The 21,280-nt window shown below is 33.5% G+C and overlaps 1 protein-coding gene across 3 annotated transcripts in view; it reads right to left on the bottom strand.

Annotated features, from left to right (window-relative positions):
* The window catches only part of TPR (translocated promoter region, nuclear basket protein), a 66,585-nt gene that overhangs the window by 42,309 nt on the left and 2,996 nt on the right, over positions 1 to 21,280 (bottom strand). For all 3 annotated transcript variants that reach the window (XM_045982861.1, XM_045982862.1, XM_045982863.1), the window contains exons 4-23: positions 19,340 to 19,413; positions 17,681 to 17,777; positions 16,491 to 16,594; positions 15,951 to 16,115; positions 15,173 to 15,265; positions 14,690 to 14,770; positions 14,523 to 14,610; positions 13,615 to 13,755; positions 13,106 to 13,197; positions 12,645 to 12,842; positions 10,047 to 10,154; positions 8,866 to 9,092; positions 7,876 to 8,039; positions 7,026 to 7,159; positions 6,791 to 6,939; positions 5,394 to 5,556; positions 3,794 to 3,928; positions 3,077 to 3,217; positions 1,988 to 2,153; positions 296 to 462 (exon numbers count right to left, since the gene is read on the bottom strand). In XM_045982861.1, the coding sequence (XP_045838817.1) occupies positions 296 to 462; positions 1,988 to 2,153; positions 3,077 to 3,217; positions 3,794 to 3,928; positions 5,394 to 5,556; positions 6,791 to 6,939; positions 7,026 to 7,159; positions 7,876 to 8,039; positions 8,866 to 9,092; positions 10,047 to 10,154; positions 12,645 to 12,842; positions 13,106 to 13,197; positions 13,615 to 13,755; positions 14,523 to 14,610; positions 14,690 to 14,770; positions 15,173 to 15,265; positions 15,951 to 16,115; positions 16,491 to 16,594; positions 17,681 to 17,777; positions 19,340 to 19,413 (2,687 nt within the window). The remainder of the gene's footprint in view (positions 1 to 295; positions 463 to 1,987; positions 2,154 to 3,076; positions 3,218 to 3,793; positions 3,929 to 5,393; positions 5,557 to 6,790; positions 6,940 to 7,025; positions 7,160 to 7,875; positions 8,040 to 8,865; positions 9,093 to 10,046; positions 10,155 to 12,644; positions 12,843 to 13,105; positions 13,198 to 13,614; positions 13,756 to 14,522; positions 14,611 to 14,689; positions 14,771 to 15,172; positions 15,266 to 15,950; positions 16,116 to 16,490; positions 16,595 to 17,680; positions 17,778 to 19,339; positions 19,414 to 21,280) is intronic.

Raw genomic sequence — 21,280 nt, 5'->3', positions numbered from 1 at the left:
CTGTGAACAAATGCCATCTCTCTTGTGAAGTAATGCAGGAGACCACTTCCTTCCCATTCACACTAACATCTGATCTGTACCTTTCTTACAGCAATTATACTCTCCTTTGTTTTATAAATTTTGTGGGTTTTGTTTTGTTTTATCTGGCTTATTAGACATAAGTACTTTTAGGTGTAAGAGGTAAACACAATGATGTCACTTGAACTCACATTTACTACAGTGCTTACCCACAGCAAGCTCCTAATTAAAAAAAAATGTTAAGTGCATTCAAAATGAATTTAAAAATTTTATATACCTGTTTTTCCTTGTTAAGAGATTCTTCTAAACTAGTAACCATTGCGCGATACTGTTCCACATTGCTAGTACTTGTTTTGAGTCTCTCCTTCAAATCATTCACCTGCTCTTCTGCCTGCCTTAGCTGACTCAGAAGATCATCCACATCTTCTTTGCTGGTAGGCTGACCTAAAAGATTTAAGAGCTTTCTTACAATTAACATTTTAAATGACATTAGAGATAACTGTTGTCTAAGAATTAGTGAAATTAGGATTAAGGCTCAAATGAGGAAGGATTTATCTTAAAAGTGTATTTCAACCCATGCTAAATACCAAATATTTTGCCAGGATATTGTTCTTTCTTCTTCAAAATATCAAATATTTGAAATTTGAAATCTGCTATTACAAATATTAAAAAGATATTTAAATGAGAAGAATACTAAATATTTAGACTAAACTGAGAGAGCTACTTGAAGATACTACCAGGCTTTTAATGTATTATTCAAACACTGCTTACTCTAAAACACTAAACACTTAAATCATTCAGTCCAATTTTCATTCTAAAATCCATGGGAAAGGAAGAAATAGCAGAATGAAAAGGATGTTTTGTTATCATATATCTATAAGAAAGCACTACTGACTACTGAAAAACTATATATCCACTATATCTTTATATATTATGTACACATAAATACATAGACAAACACATATATACTATATCTTCTTTTAAGATTACCTGGATTAAAGGCTTTGCATTTGAAATGGTGTATTCATAAAGAGAAGCATACGCTAATGAAACAAATCTTTAAACTAAGACTATCAATGAACAGTGATTATGAATAATACTCTAAAAGAGACCAAACAGGGGCACCTGGGTGGCTCAGTGGGTTAAAGCCTCTGCCTTTCGCTCAGGTCATGATCCCAGGGTCCTGGGATCGAGCCCCGCATCAGGTTCTCTGCTTGGCGGGGAGCCTGCTTCCTCCTCTCTCTCTCTCTGCCTGCCTCTCTCCCTACTTGTGATCTCTGTCTGTCAAATAAATAAATAATGGGGGAACAGGTGGTGGGTAATAGGGAGGGCACGTTCTGCATGGAGCACTGGGTGTTGTGCAAAAGCAATGAATACTGTTATGTTGAAAAAATAAATAAATAAATAAAATCTTTAAAAAAAAGAGAGAGACCAAACAAATTAATTCTTTCTGTAAATGAGCCTTATGGCTTTAACAAGGAAGAATGAAGAATTTAAGTATTAACTCTCCTCAAAGGAAACATTTTAAAAATATCAATAAATGGTTCAACTGGAAAACTAGAGCATACCTTGGTCAGGTGCCATACAGAACTATTCTGAATCTTTTAAGTCTGCAAATTTACTAATTTAAGCCTAAAACTAAGCTTTACTACATGAGAATAAAAGGTTTTTTTTTCTCTTTTGCTACTATCCACAAAAAATAGGCTATTTACAAGGTATGTTGTCAGCCTAAAAAAGTACTTTACTGGGGTGCCTTTGGCTTAGGTCATAATCCCAAGGTCCTGGGATCAAGTCCCGAGTGATGTTCCCTGCTCAACAGTCTGCTTCTCCCTCTCTGTCTGCCCCTCTCTCCTGCTGGTACTCCCTCACTCTCTCTCTGTAGCTTGCTCTCTCTCAAATAAATAAAATCCTTAAAAAAAGGGGGGGGGAGGAAGTAGTTTACTATCAGCCTACTTAATTATTGATTTACCTTTACCAGTTCTCTGTGAGGACTGAGAAGCAAGCTGTACTTCCATATTACTGAGATGTTGTTTCAATGTAGCAATTTCCTTTTGAGCATTTTTTAATAGTTCTTTTGTGTTAAGATGAAGATTTGTCTCAGTATCTAGCTGTCTCTTTGTATCTAAAAGTTGAACCTAAAAAGAAAAATACATTAATCCTGCAAATACTATCTTTAGGTTCTTAAGTAATCAGAGGTTCATGTTATCTTTTTATAATACTTTAAACTCTGGCCCAGATAGAATAATATAAACCAAATCTGAAATAACTGGAAAAAAAAATTGTGTGATACCTGAGACAGGAAACAAAAGCAGTAAGCCCCACAAATTCCCTAGCTTCCTCACTTAGAGAAGTCCAGGCTTTAACACAGGGAAATAAGGGAAATAAGGCAGAGGCCAGCAGACTCCTTGAATTGAGGACATGTAACTCAGAGTACAGGAAGAATAAATTAGCTCAAATTCCTCAGACAGACTTCTACAGAGAGCTGCACAGGTAGAGTACCCTCGACATTTGCAGAGGATCCCTCTTGAATATTCAGCAAAATAGTCATCAGTGCATACATGTGAAATTACCCTAGATAGGGTTAAGAATCACCCAAAGGGACTAGAGTGAAGAGTGTCTGGTGCTCACAGAGAGTTAGGAATAATGCCCATTACCAGCAGCCAGACTGAAAACACACAATTCATTGGACATTGGGACGAGTATCCAGGAAGGTCTCAGCTTAATAGTAGAGAATAATTAGTTATAGACTGAGCGTTGCTTTGGGCCTACCTAATAAATCATAAAAAGTAACACTCAAGAGAATCAAACTATTTTCAATTACTGCATCCCAGAACAAAACCCAGGATTTACAGGATTATAAAAATATCTGGCACCTGATAAAACTTACAATGTATGGAACCCCAAAATTACTAGGCACACAAAGGCAAGAAAAACTTAACAGCTTGAAAGAAGTCTCTCCAAAACCATGATTCAACCGGAGATGGCAGTGTACCTACATACCAGCTTCACGTCTGGAAATAAACAATTTACAGATATTCGTAATACTAATTAGACTCACATCTAGATTTCTAGTAAGTGTATGCCTTTGCTCCACCTCATTTTCCAGCTTCTTCTTTAGATGAGATATCTCATGTTCCAGTTTTTCTATCTGGCTACTAAGCCTTTGTTTGGTTTCTGTTTCAGATCGCTCTAATATTCCCTAAGGTAAAAAAAATTTTTGGTTATATTTAAGGAAAAAGTTAAAAAGCAATGCAAAGAAAATTAAAGGCTATATAGCATTACAGGATTACAACCCACTTCTACATGAGGAAGTTAAAATGTAGAATATTTACCAAGAGTCTTTTGACATTTTTCATACTACAATATCTGTTTTGGGGTCCTGGGTGGTTTAGTCGGTTAAGCATCTGCCTTTGGCTCAGGTCATGATCCCTGAGTCCCTGAGTCCCAGGATCCCAGGACCATGACCTGAGGTGAAGGCAAACACAACCGACTGAGCCACCCAGGCATTTCTAAAAGAATTAATCTTAATAAATAATTAAACTACATAGGACTCTGTAAATATAGATCTGAGGATGAAAACTGCCAAACACAGTTTTAATCATCTGTTTAAAGGTTTTATTGAGAATACTGACATGTCCTAATAAATCTCAAAACTCAATTATCATCATAATGCATGACAAAAGTAACAGAAAATTTTTCTAATTAAGAACCCAGAGGATTCAATGTTAATTTTAACATCAAGAACTTTTTTCTAGAGATGTTATTATTTGGTTACCTGAATTGTTTGCAGATTAGTCAGCAGCAAGTTTTGCCCTCTTTGTTCAGCTAATAAAGACTCTCTTTGCTGAGAAAGACGGACTTCTGACAATTTAAGCATTTCCTTTTCCTTTTTCAAGTTTTCTGCTCTTACCTTGAGGCAAATACAAGTAAAAGAAAAAAATGCTGGAAATACGTGTCAAATGCAATAATACCATTATAAAATTAAAGAGAATCTTCATTACTATGTATTCTTAATGTTATTTAGAGACAAGGTCATCTCTTCATTATACAAGGATTTATAACTCTTTGAAGTTTCATGTATTGAAATATGAAGCAAAAGTTATTGGGACTATCAACAGATCAAGGAAAAAAATCTTGTAATTACCACAAGTATTTATGATTTCTCTGCTCTTAACAAATCAGATATTAAAACAAACAAAAAAAACTAAAACGTCAGAGTAAAAGAAACAAAATTGCAAAATTTTGCTATAGTCATACCTACATACTACTAAATTATGCATTTTGAATCCTAGCTTGGTTTCTAAGTACCTGTTTGAGAGTGCTGACTAATTTATTCCAACTTTTTTTTCCTCATAAAGAGTACAATCTGATTCTCAGATTTGGCAGGCTGCTCTAAAAATCAATATCTTCAAAGTATTCAAATTTATATAATAAATCATAAACAATCATAAAACTTCCTCCACAGTTTGAAAAAGTGATGCCTCCATTCCCCACAAATGAGTGCGAGTACATTAACAATGAAAGAATGTAGCCAACAGAATTAGAAAACCTAGGCTTAAGTCCCAACCAATCCATCTTTCGCTATCCTAAACAGGAAATCACTTAACTTTTGAGTGTTTCTCCACAGGTAAAATGGGAGAAAACTGCACCTTGCTCATAAGTAATGGCCGAAAAGTTGTGAGGTAATTTTATAAGAAGGTAAAATGTTATATAAAAATTCATCAAAAATCCAGTATTTAGGGGTGCCTGAGTGGCTCAGTGGGTTAAAGCCTCTGCCTTCGGCTCAGGTCATGGTCTCAGGGTCCTGGGATCGAGCCCCACATTTGGCTCTCTGCTCAGCAGGGAGCCTGCTTCCCCCTCTCCTTCTGCCTGCCTCTCTGCCTGCTTGTGATCTCTCTCTCTCTCCTATATCTGTCAAATAAATAAATAAAATCTTAAAAAAAAAATCTAGTATTTAATTGAAAGTACTGTCAATTTCTAACAGGAATTTGTATTCATGTAGAAATTCAGAAATATAATTTAATGCTAATAAAATTTTTATACTGTCCTTTATCAGAAATGAGCAAAAATGAATGAAATATTCATTTGTTTTTGCTGTAACTGGAGAAACGGCAACTTACAAATTTAGTATGAAATTAAAGACTTGTAAGGAAGTCTTAATCCAAAAAATCAAACTTTTCCCAGTTTAGTTTTGATAGAAATAAGCACTGGATTGATGCACAACTGGATATCTGGAAACTATGTAATAAGGACTTGAAATCCACAAACCTCTCCAACATCTGTATCATGTCAACCAGTAAAATCAAAGTAGTAACTAAAAAACAAATGTCAAATGAAATTTATAATGCAAGTCAGATGAGGAAAATTGGTCTCACTTCTGCAACAGCTAGCTTTTCATTTGCTCCTCTCAAATCCTGTGTCATTGTATTGATGATCTGTTCCTGCTTTTGAGTTGTTGCAGTGAGTTTCTGATTTCTCTCATGTAGGGATGTGATTTCTCGACGATATCCTTCAACGTTATCTTGTAGCATTTCATAACTTATGAGAGAAAAAAATTTCTATAAGCAACTAAAATAGTACATCCTAGGTTAGTTCCTTAAAGAACTTCACAACAGCTTAATTTCACATGAGTAACAATATGAGGGGTGCCTGGTTGGCTCAGTCTGTTAAGTGTCTGCCTTTGGCTCATGTCATGATCCCAGGGTCCTGGGATGGAGCCCCACATCAGGATCCTTAGCAGGGAGTCTGCTTCTTCCTCTCCCTCCATCCCTCCCCCTCTGCTCATGCTCTGTCTCTCACTTTCTCTAATAAATAAAATCTTCAAAAAAAATTTTTTAAGCCAATATGGAAAAGAGTAGTTTGTATAATAATGTAAAACCTTCACCTCCAAGTTTAACAGTTAAATTTAAACTCTGAATAAGCTTTAAATCTTTAAATTCTACTTTCACACTGAATTAACTTTTTAAGCTAGTTCATTTATAAGAACTTTAATCACATTCAAAATAATGCCAATATAATGTTGATAAATCAAACATTCACCATGATACAGTATGCGATTTAAGGTATTTATGGATGGTTAGAGAGGGAGCACCGGAGATCCTTTTAGCCTCTCTTTCTTCTTAATTTCTTACATTTCTTGAAAGCTTACAAAATGGCTGGCTACAGCTATCAGCATAGAAAAAAGAAGGTGCTTTTACTTGGGGTATCAAATTGTTGAAGTGTATGGAGGAAAACTACCTGCCACACCTTATAAAAACATTGTTTTTTATCCTGTAGTATATATAGGATAAATTTTGTCCTAATCTGCTAAACTAATAAGTATTTAATGGATCTACTAATGACTATAAAATGAGATTTACTATTATTCATTGATAAATGATCAAAAAAGTCAATTTTCCCAAAATTAACTATCTACTATTTGCTTCTCTTCTAGAGAAGACTGAATGAAATTTGTTCACCTACCTCTCATTCTCTGATGTATTTATAAATAATTAAGTCCTATAAAAACAATACATCCTTCAATCTCAGGAAGGAAAACTAGCAACATTCCTCACATCAACTTCAACTTTCTAAATAAATAACTATCTGGACTCCTTAGGAATGCCCGAGAATCATAACCCAATATTAAAAAAACAAACCCCCACAGCTTCTCACCCTAGAGTATGGTCCACAAATAAGTAACACTCTTGCAAATTAATCCTTTGATTCATTTGAATACTGAAGTTTGGATTATTTATTTAGACTATTAGTTTTTGAACAACAGAAAACTTACCGTTTAGAAGCAAAGTCTAGTTGTGTAGAAATTTTGGTGTTTTGTGATCGCAAATCTGTAATTTGATCCTGAAGTTTTTCAAGCTGCTCATTTTGTATTTTTTCATTATCTGCCTTTTCTTTTTTGTAATTCTCAAAAATTTCCTGCAACTAAATATTGGATAAATTATTAAAGATGACAACCTGTGTTCTCAAAGAATCTAATCCAAGATAAAGTCGTAATGATGTAGTCTCACCTGTTTAAGGGCAGCCTTGGCTTCTATGGCCTCTGCTGACTCAATTACAGATACTGAAGCAGGAGTGGAAGCAGTCTGGGATGTACTTGAACGTTTTGGAGTTGATGCAAGAGAAATATCATCTAAGCTTGAAGCTTCAGAAATGTAAACAGAATGATATAACATTTCTCATCACAATATCACTACCAAAATAAACAAGTTAGACTTATTTAAGTGAAATGGAAAGATTACAGAGATCATGAGAGAAGGCATCTACTAAATAAACTATTAAAATTATATTTGGTTTTTGGTTAGAGACAATATTCGCAGATGAAATGTTAAAACTTAACTAAAAGAGAGATGTAATGCAATGTACAGCATGGGAGTATCATCAGTGATAATGTGATAACTCTGTATGGTGACAGAGGGTAACCAGACATCGTGGGAATCATTTCATGTTGTATGGAAATATCAAATCCCTATGAGGTACACCTGAAATTAACAGCATACTGCATGTCAATAATACTTAAAAATACATAGATACAGCAATTCATAGACTCTAAGATACACATTTTTCAACAATGGTCAGCATTTCTTCTTTTTTAGTCATACCTAAAATAACTATGTTTTAGAACTGGTGATGTTATGATCAACCATATATGGTAGTTCAATTTGAAGTTACCATTCAGTAGAATGGACAGTGCCTATGATGTTACAAATCTATTCTATAATATACATTTAAAAAACATTTCCCAAAAACTATTTAAATTTTTTTAAGATAATATATGAAAACCTACCTTGCAAAGGAATGGCAACACCTGTTTTCCCAAAAACTATTTAAAATTTTTTAAGATAATATATGAAAACCTACCTTGCAAAGGAATGGCAACACCTGTTGTTTGTGACAACAAAATACGGTACATGTCACGCTGACGAACTATGGAATCAACAAGCTGCATTTGATGTTGTCGTGACTCACGGAGTTGTTCTAATTCAGTGAGGGCATTCTCAAGTTTTAGCTGCAGCTCAGCAATTCTGTAGAAAAAGAAATCAGTGTATTTCCCATGACAGACTGAAACACAGTTGTAATTTCAAATTACCAACTGACCAATAAGCACTTTACCATCTATCATATTAAGAATAATATTTTTGCCTCTCTTATCCTTTCTTTCTTCTGTCGGTATTTTAAGAACCACTTTTAAAATCTTCACCACACAGGACTCAGGTACTCCCCGAAGTTATCCGAAAAATCTACTTGCAAAAATCAAACCAATTCCACTCAGTCCAAACCCCAGTCTTCTTACATTTATAGCCATTGCTCTTTCTTAGCACCACTTTTTTGGAAAAAATTTATTACTATGCTTGGATAATTCCTACATTATCTTCTCCACAAAGCCTGATCTGTTCCTTTAAATCCAGGCTAGGTCCTCTACCTCTATACTCCTAATGATAGGCTTCTATCCGTTACAGCACTAATCACACTGAACTATTATACACTTATCTATTTTATTCTTTTTTTTTTTTAAGATTTTATTTATTTGACAGAGACACAGCAGAGAGAGGGAACACAAGCAGGGGAAGTGGGAGAGGGAGAAGCAGGCGTCCCACTGAGCAGGGAGCCCAGTGTGGGGCTTGATCCCAGGACCCTGGGATCATGATCTGAGCTGAAGGCAGATGCTTAATGACTGAGCCACCCAGGCGCCCCTACCTATTTTATTCTTACTATCAATCATATCTACAAATTGAGATCCCAGAGAGTAAAAATTTTTTTCCTCCTAAGTCACTATATTCCCAGTATACAGCACAATTACGGACAGAAAAGAAATATTGGCTAAACAAATCAAGGTAGTCAATTGCTTACTTGCATGAAGTTGTTTCTTGTTCCTCTCTTTCTCTGGTTTCCCCAAGTTCTCTAAGGGCCACTAAGAGACGTTGATTTTGTTGTTGGAGTTCTTCAATATTTCTATAAGATACTAGATGCTGTGATATTACTTCAGATGAACTACTTATATCAGCAGAGCTTACTTCCTCATCACGAATTACATGATTACCCCTTGCTTCTTCAAGTTCCATCAAAAGCACTCTAATCTAAAAACAAAGTTTTAATATGTTACCAAACAGTATTGACTTTGATTCTGGAAATGTTTAGAACAGAAATTTACAAGTGAAAATATTACTTTATGAATATCATCAGTAAGTATTAAATGATTTTAAAAATATTGTTTCAGATATTAACACCCAGAAAAATTTTAATGGGAAAAATTATTTTTCATTTCTATTGAAGTGTATAAAAAAGGCTAGTACTTTTCAAAAAACTACCAATTCATGATTCTATAAGTATGGCTCCATTTTTGTAAAACAACGACCAAATAAAACACGAAGAAATATATACCTATGTGTGCATATGCTTGCACTTGCATGCTTATGTATGTAGCATATTGTGGGGCAGAAGGACAGCATGAAAAAGATTTAATTCAACTCATATGAAGTTTTTATGTATGTGTGATGTATGTGTAAATCCACATACCAGAACGAGGATAAAATATATGAACAAAATAGTTCTATATTTTCTGACTTGTTCAGTTGAAGAAAAAAAAGTGGCAGAGTAATCTATAGGCATGGTTTTATTTTAGTAAAAACAAAGGATGCTTACATTTTCGTGAATGCACTGTGTGTATATATATATATATATATGTGAAGAAAGACATGAGAGAATATACACCAGTCTGTTAACACTGGTTATATTCTGGGATTTGGGCAGGGGACAGAAGACTTTTATTTATTCTTGAATTATTTCATTTATTACAACCAGTAGTTACAATTTGAAAATTTATCAAATACTTAACAAAAAAAAAAAAAAAAAGGGAAGGCCTATGAGAAAACAAAAAGCAATGACTAGGTTACAATGCTGCTACAGTCATAGTCCTAAGTGATGAGAATTTCATATGCAGTAGTTCTATCTTAGATACCTGCAAATAGATTTAAACATTATTGGGCAGTCTGTTTAGGAAAAAAATAGGAAAAGAAACAGAAAATTCTAACCTGTTGTGAAAGATCTTTTATTTGTATTTCCATCCTTTGATTGTCTCTTTCAAGCACAGATGAATGTTTGTTAGCTTTATCAGTGTCCTCCTGCAATCGCTGAATCTCCTTTAAAATGTAAATTAAAGTGAAAATTCTGCATACCCTTCTAAAATCTATACAAATGAAGCATTTATATAAATAACAAAAATATACAGTGCCCAAATACTACAGTCAAGTGATAAACTAAAAACGTTCTATTTATGATCCAGTAGTTATTAAAGAGTAATTCCCCACAAATATGAACGCATAGTACTGCTTATCTTAATATCTCAAGTACTGCTCATCATTGTTTATCACTATATACAAACAATGGAGGATCTGCCACTTGCCTCCAAATTAATTGTAAATTACAATCTTACAGCCACACCAAATTAACACTTTATGTAAAATGTAACTCTCAAAAGCTGCGTTACTGAGATGAAAATAAAGGACTATATTACAATGCCAATCATTACTACACTATTTACATAGAAATAAACATCAAAGTTAAACAATGTTGGGTAAGATGTGGAAGACTTGATTTTATAAAAAAGGAAACAGAATTTATTCTAAAACAGCAGCAGCCAATGTTACAAGACTGTTAAAAGGATACATTGTATGCAAACCTCTGTTAGTAAGTTCTGCATCCCAGTATCACTAAGGATTTAGGGGCACAGTTTAAAAGAAACTGATAAAAAACACAAAATATGTTTGAAATCTTAGGTTTTATCTCAAATTCATACAAATTTTGCTTCTTAATGAGCTGTTTTTACATTATAATGTCTTAAGTACTATCCAAGTGAAAGATGGCTCATATTTATGCTGGTGTTTCAAGTCTTGAGTACACTGCCCTAAAGGTATTCATACGCCAATTTCAGTAGAAACAAGTATGTGACAAAATGAAGGAGGCATATATTCATGAGACATGGCAGTGTTCAAAATGGGGCTAACTAAGATGCTAAGTAAAATAACTTGGTTATAAAAATCTGAACATCAAAGAATCTAGACTAGAGGACACATGATGTACGTCACAGACATAAGATTCTGCTATAAAGAAGATACAGAAATTATCTAAATTCTTTGCTGGTTTTGACAAAAGTATGTAAGGGATTTTTATTATTTTACTAGGTTTTTTCCATAATGAACACCTATTATCATTTGAGCCTGAAAGCCCTTGTACTTCACTGTTTTCTTTAGACAATAAGCTCTAGGAGAAACACTCTCAACAGTGAGAAACTTGATATCTAATTATACCCAAGGGACCTCTTCTCAAACCACAGGGTTGGGGGGTGAGGGGAGATATTAAAACCAATAGTCTGTCAAGGCAAGACTGTTAGGTGTCATATGATTCAGGAGAAAAAGACCATTAGATATAATATACCCAGATTTAAACTGACATCTGAATTGTAATAGCAACCATACCAAAATTTTCAGTTTCAATTAAGGATACAACTTATTTATACTATTTTTTCCCAGGAGGAAAAAATTAATCAGTTTAGAAGAGCAGATACAAAAGGTTACTGAATTTTCTCATAAAAATTGTTTAATAAATCTTGAGTTCACAGAAAATAAGTATTAAGTTGTACCCTAAAAGCAAAATTACGTCAATATAGTCTTTTTAAATTATTATCTAATAAAAAGGAATCTTAAGAGATAAGATATTTATGAATATCCTTGGTACTTTAAATTTGCAAAGGAAGAGTAAAAAAATAATGTATACAAAAGTTTGCCAAATTGTGAAATGTTACAAAAGAGGAATTCTTCCCTATGGTCAAACAATGTTACCATTTCTAGATAGAATATCAGAACTGTCCCACAAAGAATGACTATGACAAATTTACAAGAGTTCTATTACAAAGAGAGTTGCTATTTTAATTTGAAGAATAGCCCAAGGAGATTTGGCTATTCAACATCCACTACAAAAATATCTCTAATGTCTTAAAAAAATTGAAAAGGCTCCCATAGTTTTAGCTGAATAAGAACACTTCATGATTACAGGTGTTTAATAATGTAGAATTACCCTATCACTGAAAAGCATAAATAGCCTTATAGCCTTTTCTGACTCAAATACTTTATTTTTTTGAGAGAGAGAGGGGAAAGAAAGGGAGAGCAAGTGCAGGTAAGCGGAAGGAGGCAAGGAGAGAAAGAGAGAATCTTTATTTTTTTTTTTTTAATTTTTATTTATTTGACAGACAGAGATCACAAGTAGGCAGAGAGGCAGGCAGAGAGAGAAAGGAGGAAGCAGGCTCCCCGCCGAGCAGAAAGCCCGATGCGGGGCTTGATCCCAGGACCCTGGGATCATGACCTGAGCCAAAGGCAGAGGCTTAACCCACTGAGCCACCCAGGCGCCCTGAGAAAGAGAGAATCTTAAGCAGGCTCCACACTAGCTGGGACCTGATGCAGGACTTGATCTCACAACTCTGGGATCATGACCTGAGACAAAACTGAGTTTGGACACTTAACCAACTGAGTCACCCAGGTGTCCCATTAAATAGCTAAATTCTAAGAAAAAATTACCTCTTAAATAATTTCTCATATATATTTTTCCCATAGTTCTAATTTAAGAATGGAACCAACCTTCATAGCTTGTTCAAGCTTAACAGATAAACTTGCCACAGCTTTCTGTGCACGTTCATACTCCTCACGTTGGCGTTTTAAAATTGGTGCTTTGGCTTCAACTTCCTTCACTATTTCATCCAGATACTTATTAATTCTTTTATTCTCTAGTTTCTCCAAAAGCAACTGATCCTGAGTTTCCACATAAGCATTATATAGCTGAAAGGAGAAAAAGGGGCTGTTTCAAATCTAAGCGTAATAACAGAAGCATATAATCAATCTAGTTTCATAATAAACATACAATAGAACTTACATAAAATGGAAATGTTTCCTATCTGTAGCAAGAATCAGGAACCAAGAAAACTTTTCTTAGAATGATCCATTAAGCATTAGATGATTTTAAGAATAATTTTTCTGAGCATTAAAGTTTGGCAAACTTCCTTTTGCTGATGGAGAATAGTAAGATTTAATATCATTCTTACCTCAGTTAATTTCATGCCCGGTTTCACTATCTTAGCTACAGCTGCCGCAGTAGGAGACATGGCTGCAAGCTCTTCTTCAGATAGTATGGCTCCTGTGTCAACACAGAGAAATCTAGTATATTTCTGTAGTATTTCATATTAAAGCCAGTAATATTTTTCCCAAGACAAGTAAACGGGAGACACCTACCAAGCATTACATATGAATTCCTATGCAGATTTTAAAATCGACTTCAAATTTCATGTAACATAATCCGATTCTAAAAATCATGCAGTAGGAATAGTTAAAAATGTTCTGGGAATTGACACACAATTATGTGCGATCAAATGGTACTTATATTTGACAATGTAGTACAGATATGAATAGGTATTAATTTTATACCAAAAAAACTAGATGGAGTTTACTGTATCACAATAAGATAGATAGATACTAATAGTGGAAATTAATGAGAACTATGTAGGAAGTCGTAGTATTTCATTCAAGTCATTATTAAACATCTATTAACCCATACCTTTACGTTTTGTGGCAGAAAGCAGGTCATTTGCATTCTCTAATTCCTTCTCCAATTTCCCTATTTTGTCAAGCATTTCTTTTTCCATTTGATCTTTAGATTCCTCCACTTCTAAAAGATGATCTTGTATTGCTTTATTGGCTAAAAACATTTTTAAAGACAGAATATCCACACATAAAATTAGAATCTTGGCATTTTTAAGATATAACAGCATAGTCACTACTCTTCCCTTCAGCAGACTTTAAATTCTAGACAGGCTACAGTTGCCAGTTATCCTCCAAAAGGTTTTGCTTTACTTGTAATTCCTGAAATGTCCTGGCCTGCTGACTCTATTTCTCTTTTTGATGTCTCTTATCCATGGAGAAAATAAGGGAACTCAAAGTAAAAAAGTGGCTCTACGTATCTCTTTGGATTTATTCCAATCTTTAGTCTAGAATACAAAAAATCACTAGAAAAGATCACATCAACAACTTATATTACCCCAGCAACAAAACAAAACCCTCAAGAAACCCAAAACCAAATACATTTAAAAAGAACACGTGAAAATCAAAGACTTTAAAATATACAGTTTTTAACCTAAAAAAGTGAGGCAAATCCAAACTATAAACCCATATGTACTTATCAAAGTCAATGTTTCATAAATGGAATTAAAGGTTCCTTTTAGAAACCAGACCATATATAAGATTTTAAGACAAAAAAACTTATAAAAACAGTAACTATTTGTATTTTCAAATATCCTACCTGTTGGAAATATAACACAAAGTTTCTTATTCCAGGATTCTTTCTTTTATACCAAATTTTGTCTCTAATAAGATTAATCTAACTTCTAACAATCTACACAGAAGTAAAGAAAAAAATACCTTTGATCTAGAAACAAAATAATCCTCTCATAATTAAAAAGATCTTACCTTCTCCAGCTTCTTTCAAAAGCTTGTGTAGTTCATCTACCGCTCGGGTCAGTTCATTGCTCTTTGCCTCTGAGTCATCAGCAGCACTCTAAAATTTAATCTTAAAAAGTTACTGGACATCCAAAAATGCAGTATTAGGACACTAAAATGTGTGGTTGGGCATTTACCTTGTATAGATTAGAGAGCTTTATGTGAGCATTTAATTCGTTGTGGAATTTCTCTTCCATACTGGCCTGCTGTTCCTTGGCCTACAAAAAAGACCCAATTATAGCAGACTCATCTGAATTGAATTTAGAATGCTTATCAAAATTTAAGACAAAAAAATCCAATTTTTAAAAGAGAAAAAATTAACATCAGCTTTCAGGATAAAGATGACTTACCTTAACGATAAAGTATTACTGATATTTTTATCTTAGAGTGTAATACTTCAATGATATTAAAGTTAACCATACGTATTTTCAGACAGTACTTTAGATATAGCATGTGCTTGCCATTCCTGAATGGCAGCTTAGCTACAGCATATGAAAGTGTCCTACCCATTTTACAGGTGCCAGAAAACAGTTCAAAACATGAAATCATTCAAAAAATTATAGCCTCCTAAGTGCTTTAACATTTTTATAAAAGAGAAATTTTAAAGTGGTCATCTCCACCTCTTTCAGTTTGGTCAAGAGCTCTTCCACATGTTTTTGAAGATTCTCATTTGATGTTTTCAAGCCATTCATCTGTTCTTCCATTCTAGAAACCTAGAAATAGAAGAGTTGGGTAGAGAGAGAATGTTATATTAACTAAAATCAGATATAAAGTTTAGCTGCCAAGTGAAAGCAAAATAATGCCCTACACCCAAAAATGGGCTTCATATAAAACGTGTATTTAAGAAAATGAAAAATAATGGCTTATGGAACAGCACATTTGGATTTAGCTAACAAAATTTACCACCACTTCTAAATTTATCTCAATGATACATCAAAAGACCGTAGATAGTATCAAAATTCATCACAGAATATCTTAAAGTATTTATTTAAATGCAATTGGTTCATTTCCTAGGCCAAATGTTTATGAATTCTGTCTTCCAAGTTTCTAATATAATACATTTACTTCGGTACACCATGGAGTACTATTTTTTTTTTTTTTAAAGATTTTTATTTAGTTATTTGAGAGAGAGAGAGTGCACGCGCGCAACAGAGAGGGTGAACATGAGCTGGGGAGTGGCAGAGGGAGACAAAGAGGGACAAGCAGACTCCCCTCTAAGCAGCGCAGAGCCTGTCTTGAGGCTGGAACCCCAGGACCCCAAGATCATGACCTGAGCTGAACTAAGACGCTTAACTGACTAAGCCACCCAGGCACCCCTCGCCATGGAATACATCTGTAATAAGCTGGTACACAAATTTAAGTTTTAACCAAAATGAAAATGCAATTTTACTAACTTACCTCCTCTTTTTTGTTTTCAAGATTACATTTAAGCTCTAAAATCTCATTTCCTTTTTCTCTGCCAAGAGCCAGAAGTTCATCAGTTTTAGTTTTTAACTCTGTATTCAGCCATGTATTCTGACTATGTAACAACTCCTTTTCTTGCTCCAAGCGTTTTTCTCGATACTAAAGATATCCAAGAACATAACATTTACAGTTAAAGATAATATACAGCCAGTTAAAAGATTTTGCCTGTAGCTAATGAACACAAGCAGAATCTTAACAGAAATAAACATTTGCATGCATTCTTAACAGAAAATGGATGGTCAGATAAGAATTATAAGAAGCTTAAATATCACGTAATCAAATAGTTCAATTAAAATTGTCTTAAGGTTTAACTCTTTCCCTGGCATTAAACAAAAACAAAAACACAGCTTTTAGTCACTTTACAGATCACTTGCTTATACTTAAAATTTAATTTAGGTCAGTTTTAAGCAAAAATTTACTTTAGGTGAGTTTTAAGCAAAAATTGTATTTTGTGCATTTGGAATTGTTACTTGCTTTAACAGAAACATCAGAAGCTTGAAGTTCATCCAGTTTTAACTGCAGATCACCCTTTATGGTATTGCTTTCCTTAAGTTTTTCATTCAGACGTTTAAAATCCTCTAGAAAAGCCAGAAAAGAATTTAAAAATAATGACTAATGCTCAGAGGAACCAAACATTGAAGATGCAGCTCTACAAATACAAGCATTTAATACAAGGTAAGTAGCTCTCCTTAATTTGTTTTTGTCATACTTAGTTACAAATTTAATTTTAGCAAATGATAAGCCAAATATGTGCACTGAACCCAACATGTAAATTATACTGGTTATTTTATTTTTAAGTGCAGTATCTTAAGCTAAACATACAAATTAACATTAATTTTCCTGATATATACCTATAGATCTATTAAAATTTCATAAATAGCCACTGTTAAGTTAAAAAGCAGTAATACATATAAACATCTACTCAAAACAGCCAGAATATTACATGCTTAATTTTTACTATACTCCTACCACTAACTGATCAATATCACCAATAAATACTCTGAAGTAACTTAACTGAGGCTGGAAAAGTGTAGTTATCTAATTGAATATTACTATATAACAACATAAATAGCTGCAAATTCTATTAATAAAAATATTCAAAAATTTTATAAAAGGAACCAAAGGGAACTTGATTCCGTTACACCGCTTAAGAGTCAAGTAAACCTTAATATATCAACTACATCATATACTATATACTTTGTATCCATCCTACTTGTATTAGTTAGCTTATATTCCTGCCTAACTCCTTCAGTATATATTTTTAAATACAAGATTTCCTTTCAGGTTCTTATACATATTGAATGTTTATGGACAAGTTATACCAAAAAGTGTGTCTGTGTTAGCCTCTACAACTGAACACTTAAACTGCTTCCAATTTGATATTACAAATAACATTGTAGCAAGTATCTTAACATGTAAATCTTGGTCCAAATTACAACTTCTTAGGTATTTTTCATTTGTGTATATTCATCTAGACACTTCTTTAAAACCTTGATAATGATCTAAAGATAAATGAGTGTGAGACACAGTAGGATATTACATTGAACTATATTCTGCGCTATGACAAACAAATACCAGCAACAGAAATGGACTGGGGATTAATTCCTAGCACTATTAGAAGAGAGAGAAAGAGCGGAGTTAGAGGCTAAAGTACTTCTTCATACCTGTTAAATATTCAAGTTCTTGAGATAGTCTCTCATTGGTTCTAACTAAGTCTCTTTTCTCAGCTTCTAATTCTTCTTTTGTCCTTGTAAACTGGCTCTATCATATAAAGGAGAATATGTTTAAATTGAAAAACTGTGTTCAAGTTCCAGCACAGAAATGTCACTTTATTTAACATTAGCTGTAGTTTAAGAATGGTTGGCTTTCTTTCTCTTATAACTTAATACATCAAGAAATTTAAAAATTACCTGTAATCGCAACATTATTGATATTTCACATTTTTAAAAATTATTTTTCATAGGCTTATGAAAAAATTTCTCACATTACTATTTATCACTTGGAAGTGTTCTCATTACTTAAACATGCCTTTGTAAAAAGACATTAAATTTAATTTTTTGCTGCCATAAAATGCAATTTTAATGGATGGCACTGTATTTACAGACTGCATCAAATTATTTTTCAAGACAGAGACTTAGAAATGGAATTATTTAATTCCATTTAATTAAATTATTTAATATATTTTCATAGGAAATACATAATTTAATTATATTATTATTTAATATATTTTCTCAAACTGCTTTGCAGCAAGACAATGGCAATCAATATGCTTTGATTCATAAATGCCAAACTCAAGCCACTCATGCCAGAACTGAAGATCATTCTTAAAAAAGGACAAGAAAGAAATCAACGTTAACATGGGGAGATGAAAAATAATTACCTTATTGTTTTATCTGCTTTTTCTGATCACAACTGAAGCAGAGCAACATTTCATATTGTCACTGACCATTTGTGCAGCTTCCTATTTTTTTTTTAATTCCTTTGCCCATTTCCCCCTTGAATGATTTCTCTTAAAAGTATGAAAGCAGCCATATATTAAGGATCCAAACAGTCATATTTTAATTGAAAAAATACTTTTAGTGGTTTGTGTTTTAGTTCTTTTTATGCAGAGAATTTTAAATTTCTATTGGATTAAGTTTACCACTTTCCCCTTATACGTATCTTTTATACATCAAGTACCTTTAATCTCAAATCAAATACAAGTTTTTGTTTTGTTTTTCCAAACGCAAATTTCTAAAAAGCAATGGCAAGAGTCTGAAGTTCTATTTAGAGAATCGCTGAGTATGATCACTTCATTAAACCAATGGGTGAACGAACAATCCTTGTGATCACATCCAGTATGTTATCACTACTCTGAAGAAATGATTTCCGATATGGATTCATCCATTCACCCAAATGAATCACAATAGCTGAAATAATGCCTGAGCAACATTAAGTATTAAATAGAGAATTTCTAAAAGAGAGGAAGGATAACAGGTAGGTAAGTGGATGAGTGGGGGACAAATAAACAAATCTATGAATATCTCTCCTACTTACAGTACTTCACTTACAATGTGAATTTTTTAAAAAATCACCACCTTAATAGCTATAGCGTTAAAACCAAGGTTTTTTTTTATATTAAGTACCAATATATTCTGATGAGTAAAAGAAATACCTACTCAATAAACATTTAAAGGTCCAATTAAGGAATTTATATATATACATTTTGGATAGTAGTTTCTCCTAATAGAACATGTTTCACCTTCCTATTAAGTAACACAAAACAGAATACTTCCTCAAGTATCATGTTTATAGTTAGCTTTACTCATAGGAATAACTTTTACCTGAATGGCAATATTGCGATCCTGAGCAACTTCGAGTTCTTTATTTTTCTCAGTTAGTGCCTTCAGTTGATTGTCTGGATAAAAGGAATTTTATGAACATACACACTTAAACTTAAAAACTACAATGACAGTTTTCATCCAACTGCCATCCATATACATGTTTTAAAATGAAGAAACTGAGTCTCAGAAAGGCTGAGTTACAGAACACAGTATTCCAAATTCATGAATATGCCAAATATACTCCTAAACCCAAATTTTTATATTTCTAAAAAAGATTTTATTTATTTGAGAGAGAGAGCACACCTACAGAAGCAGTGGGAGCAGCAGAAGGAGAGGGAGAAGCAGGCTCCCTGATGAGCAGGGAGGTTAATGCAGGGCTCAATTCAGGACCCTGGGATCATGACCTGATCTGAAGGCAGACACTTAACCAACTGAGCCACCCAGGCACCCCTCTTATTTTTTTTATGTCCAGTGTGGAGCCCAACACAGGAATCAAACTCAAGACCCTGAGATCAAGATGTGAGCTGAAACAAAGAGTCAGATGCCCAACCGACTGAGCCACCCAGGTGCCCCAAGACCAGATTTTTAAATATGCTATTCCTGTGTCCAAAATCTTATTTGTGATCATTCTAACCAACATTTGTAGGAAAAAACATATACAATTATCACCTCAATAATTTTTCAATGACTCCTCTAAGTCAATCATAACAATGAATTATATTTGTAAAACAGAAGAATAAAAACAAAACCAAGATCAACAGACTAAATAAATTTAAACTATATAAAATGTATACAAAGTAAGTAACAACAATGGATAATTGTGACTCAGCTTGTTTATCGCTCTAAAAAGAGCCTTCAACATGGAGGAAAAAAAATTATGCTTGAAACTGAACTATCAATCCCAACAATCTCCACTTATAATGGTCTACCTCCCCTTGCACAGCTAAATGCATACAGATAACTAGGAAGAATATACTTTCTGAAACACACCTATTGTTATGTGCTGGCAATTTAATAAGTAAATATTACTACTACTTCCAATCTTTAGTTCTATTTAAACGACTGGCTTATTATAGGGGAAAACCCTGCTAAATTAGTCTGAATTTTCTATTTTGCATTAGTATTATTTACCGTTTTCCAAACTTATAGATCTGGAATGATAAACTGAAAAAACACAAACATAACTGTATACCCCAGAAAGGCATACTAGATATGTGTCTAGGTTTATCCTTATCTTCTCCTCCTCCTCCCTGTTCCATACTGCATAAAAGAAGCTATAATCATGGTAATTTTCCTGAAATTCTTTAGCACCTCAGCTCTACAGACCTAGTTATTATGCCAAGGCAAAACTATATACAGATAACGAACCAGATCTAGCTACTCCATAAGTTACTTATGCCCTCATTACCTATGTATATATATTATTATACATATTATACATATAATATATTTTGAAAAACTAAGTGCTTCAAAATTAGCTGGAAAAACATTATGACCTAAATAGTTGATGGGCACAGACCTGGTTAAGAAAAAAGGCTGAAATGTTAACCATTCTTTCATTAGTTTCCTGTGTTCCCAATCAAATTAAAAATCCAGTTATAACTAATAACAAATATTATGCCCCCACTCTATAAAGATCTTTTCTGACATTTGCTTTCTCCCATCATAAGCAAAGTACATAATACACATCATTTTCCCAAAAAATGCCAGGACCTTTAAATAAGATCTTGTGTATCTTCTACAATTAATGATATAAGAAACTTATTAAAAAGGAAATTACACAGGGCACCTGAGAACAGTCTGTTAACATGTTAAGCATGTGACTCTTGTTTTCAGCTCTGGTCATGATCTTAGGGTGGCGAGACTGAGCCTCATGTGAGGGTCCACGCTCAGCTCTGCTTACAATTCTCTCCCCTGCCCCTTGCACTCTTTCTCTAAAAA

This window comes from Meles meles, chromosome 17 (genome assembly GCF_922984935.1).
Source record: "Meles meles chromosome 17, mMelMel3.1 paternal haplotype, whole genome shotgun sequence".
Lineage (NCBI taxonomy): Eukaryota > Metazoa > Chordata > Mammalia > Carnivora > Mustelidae > Meles > Meles meles.
This window is presented reverse-complemented; position numbering and strand designations above follow the sequence as displayed.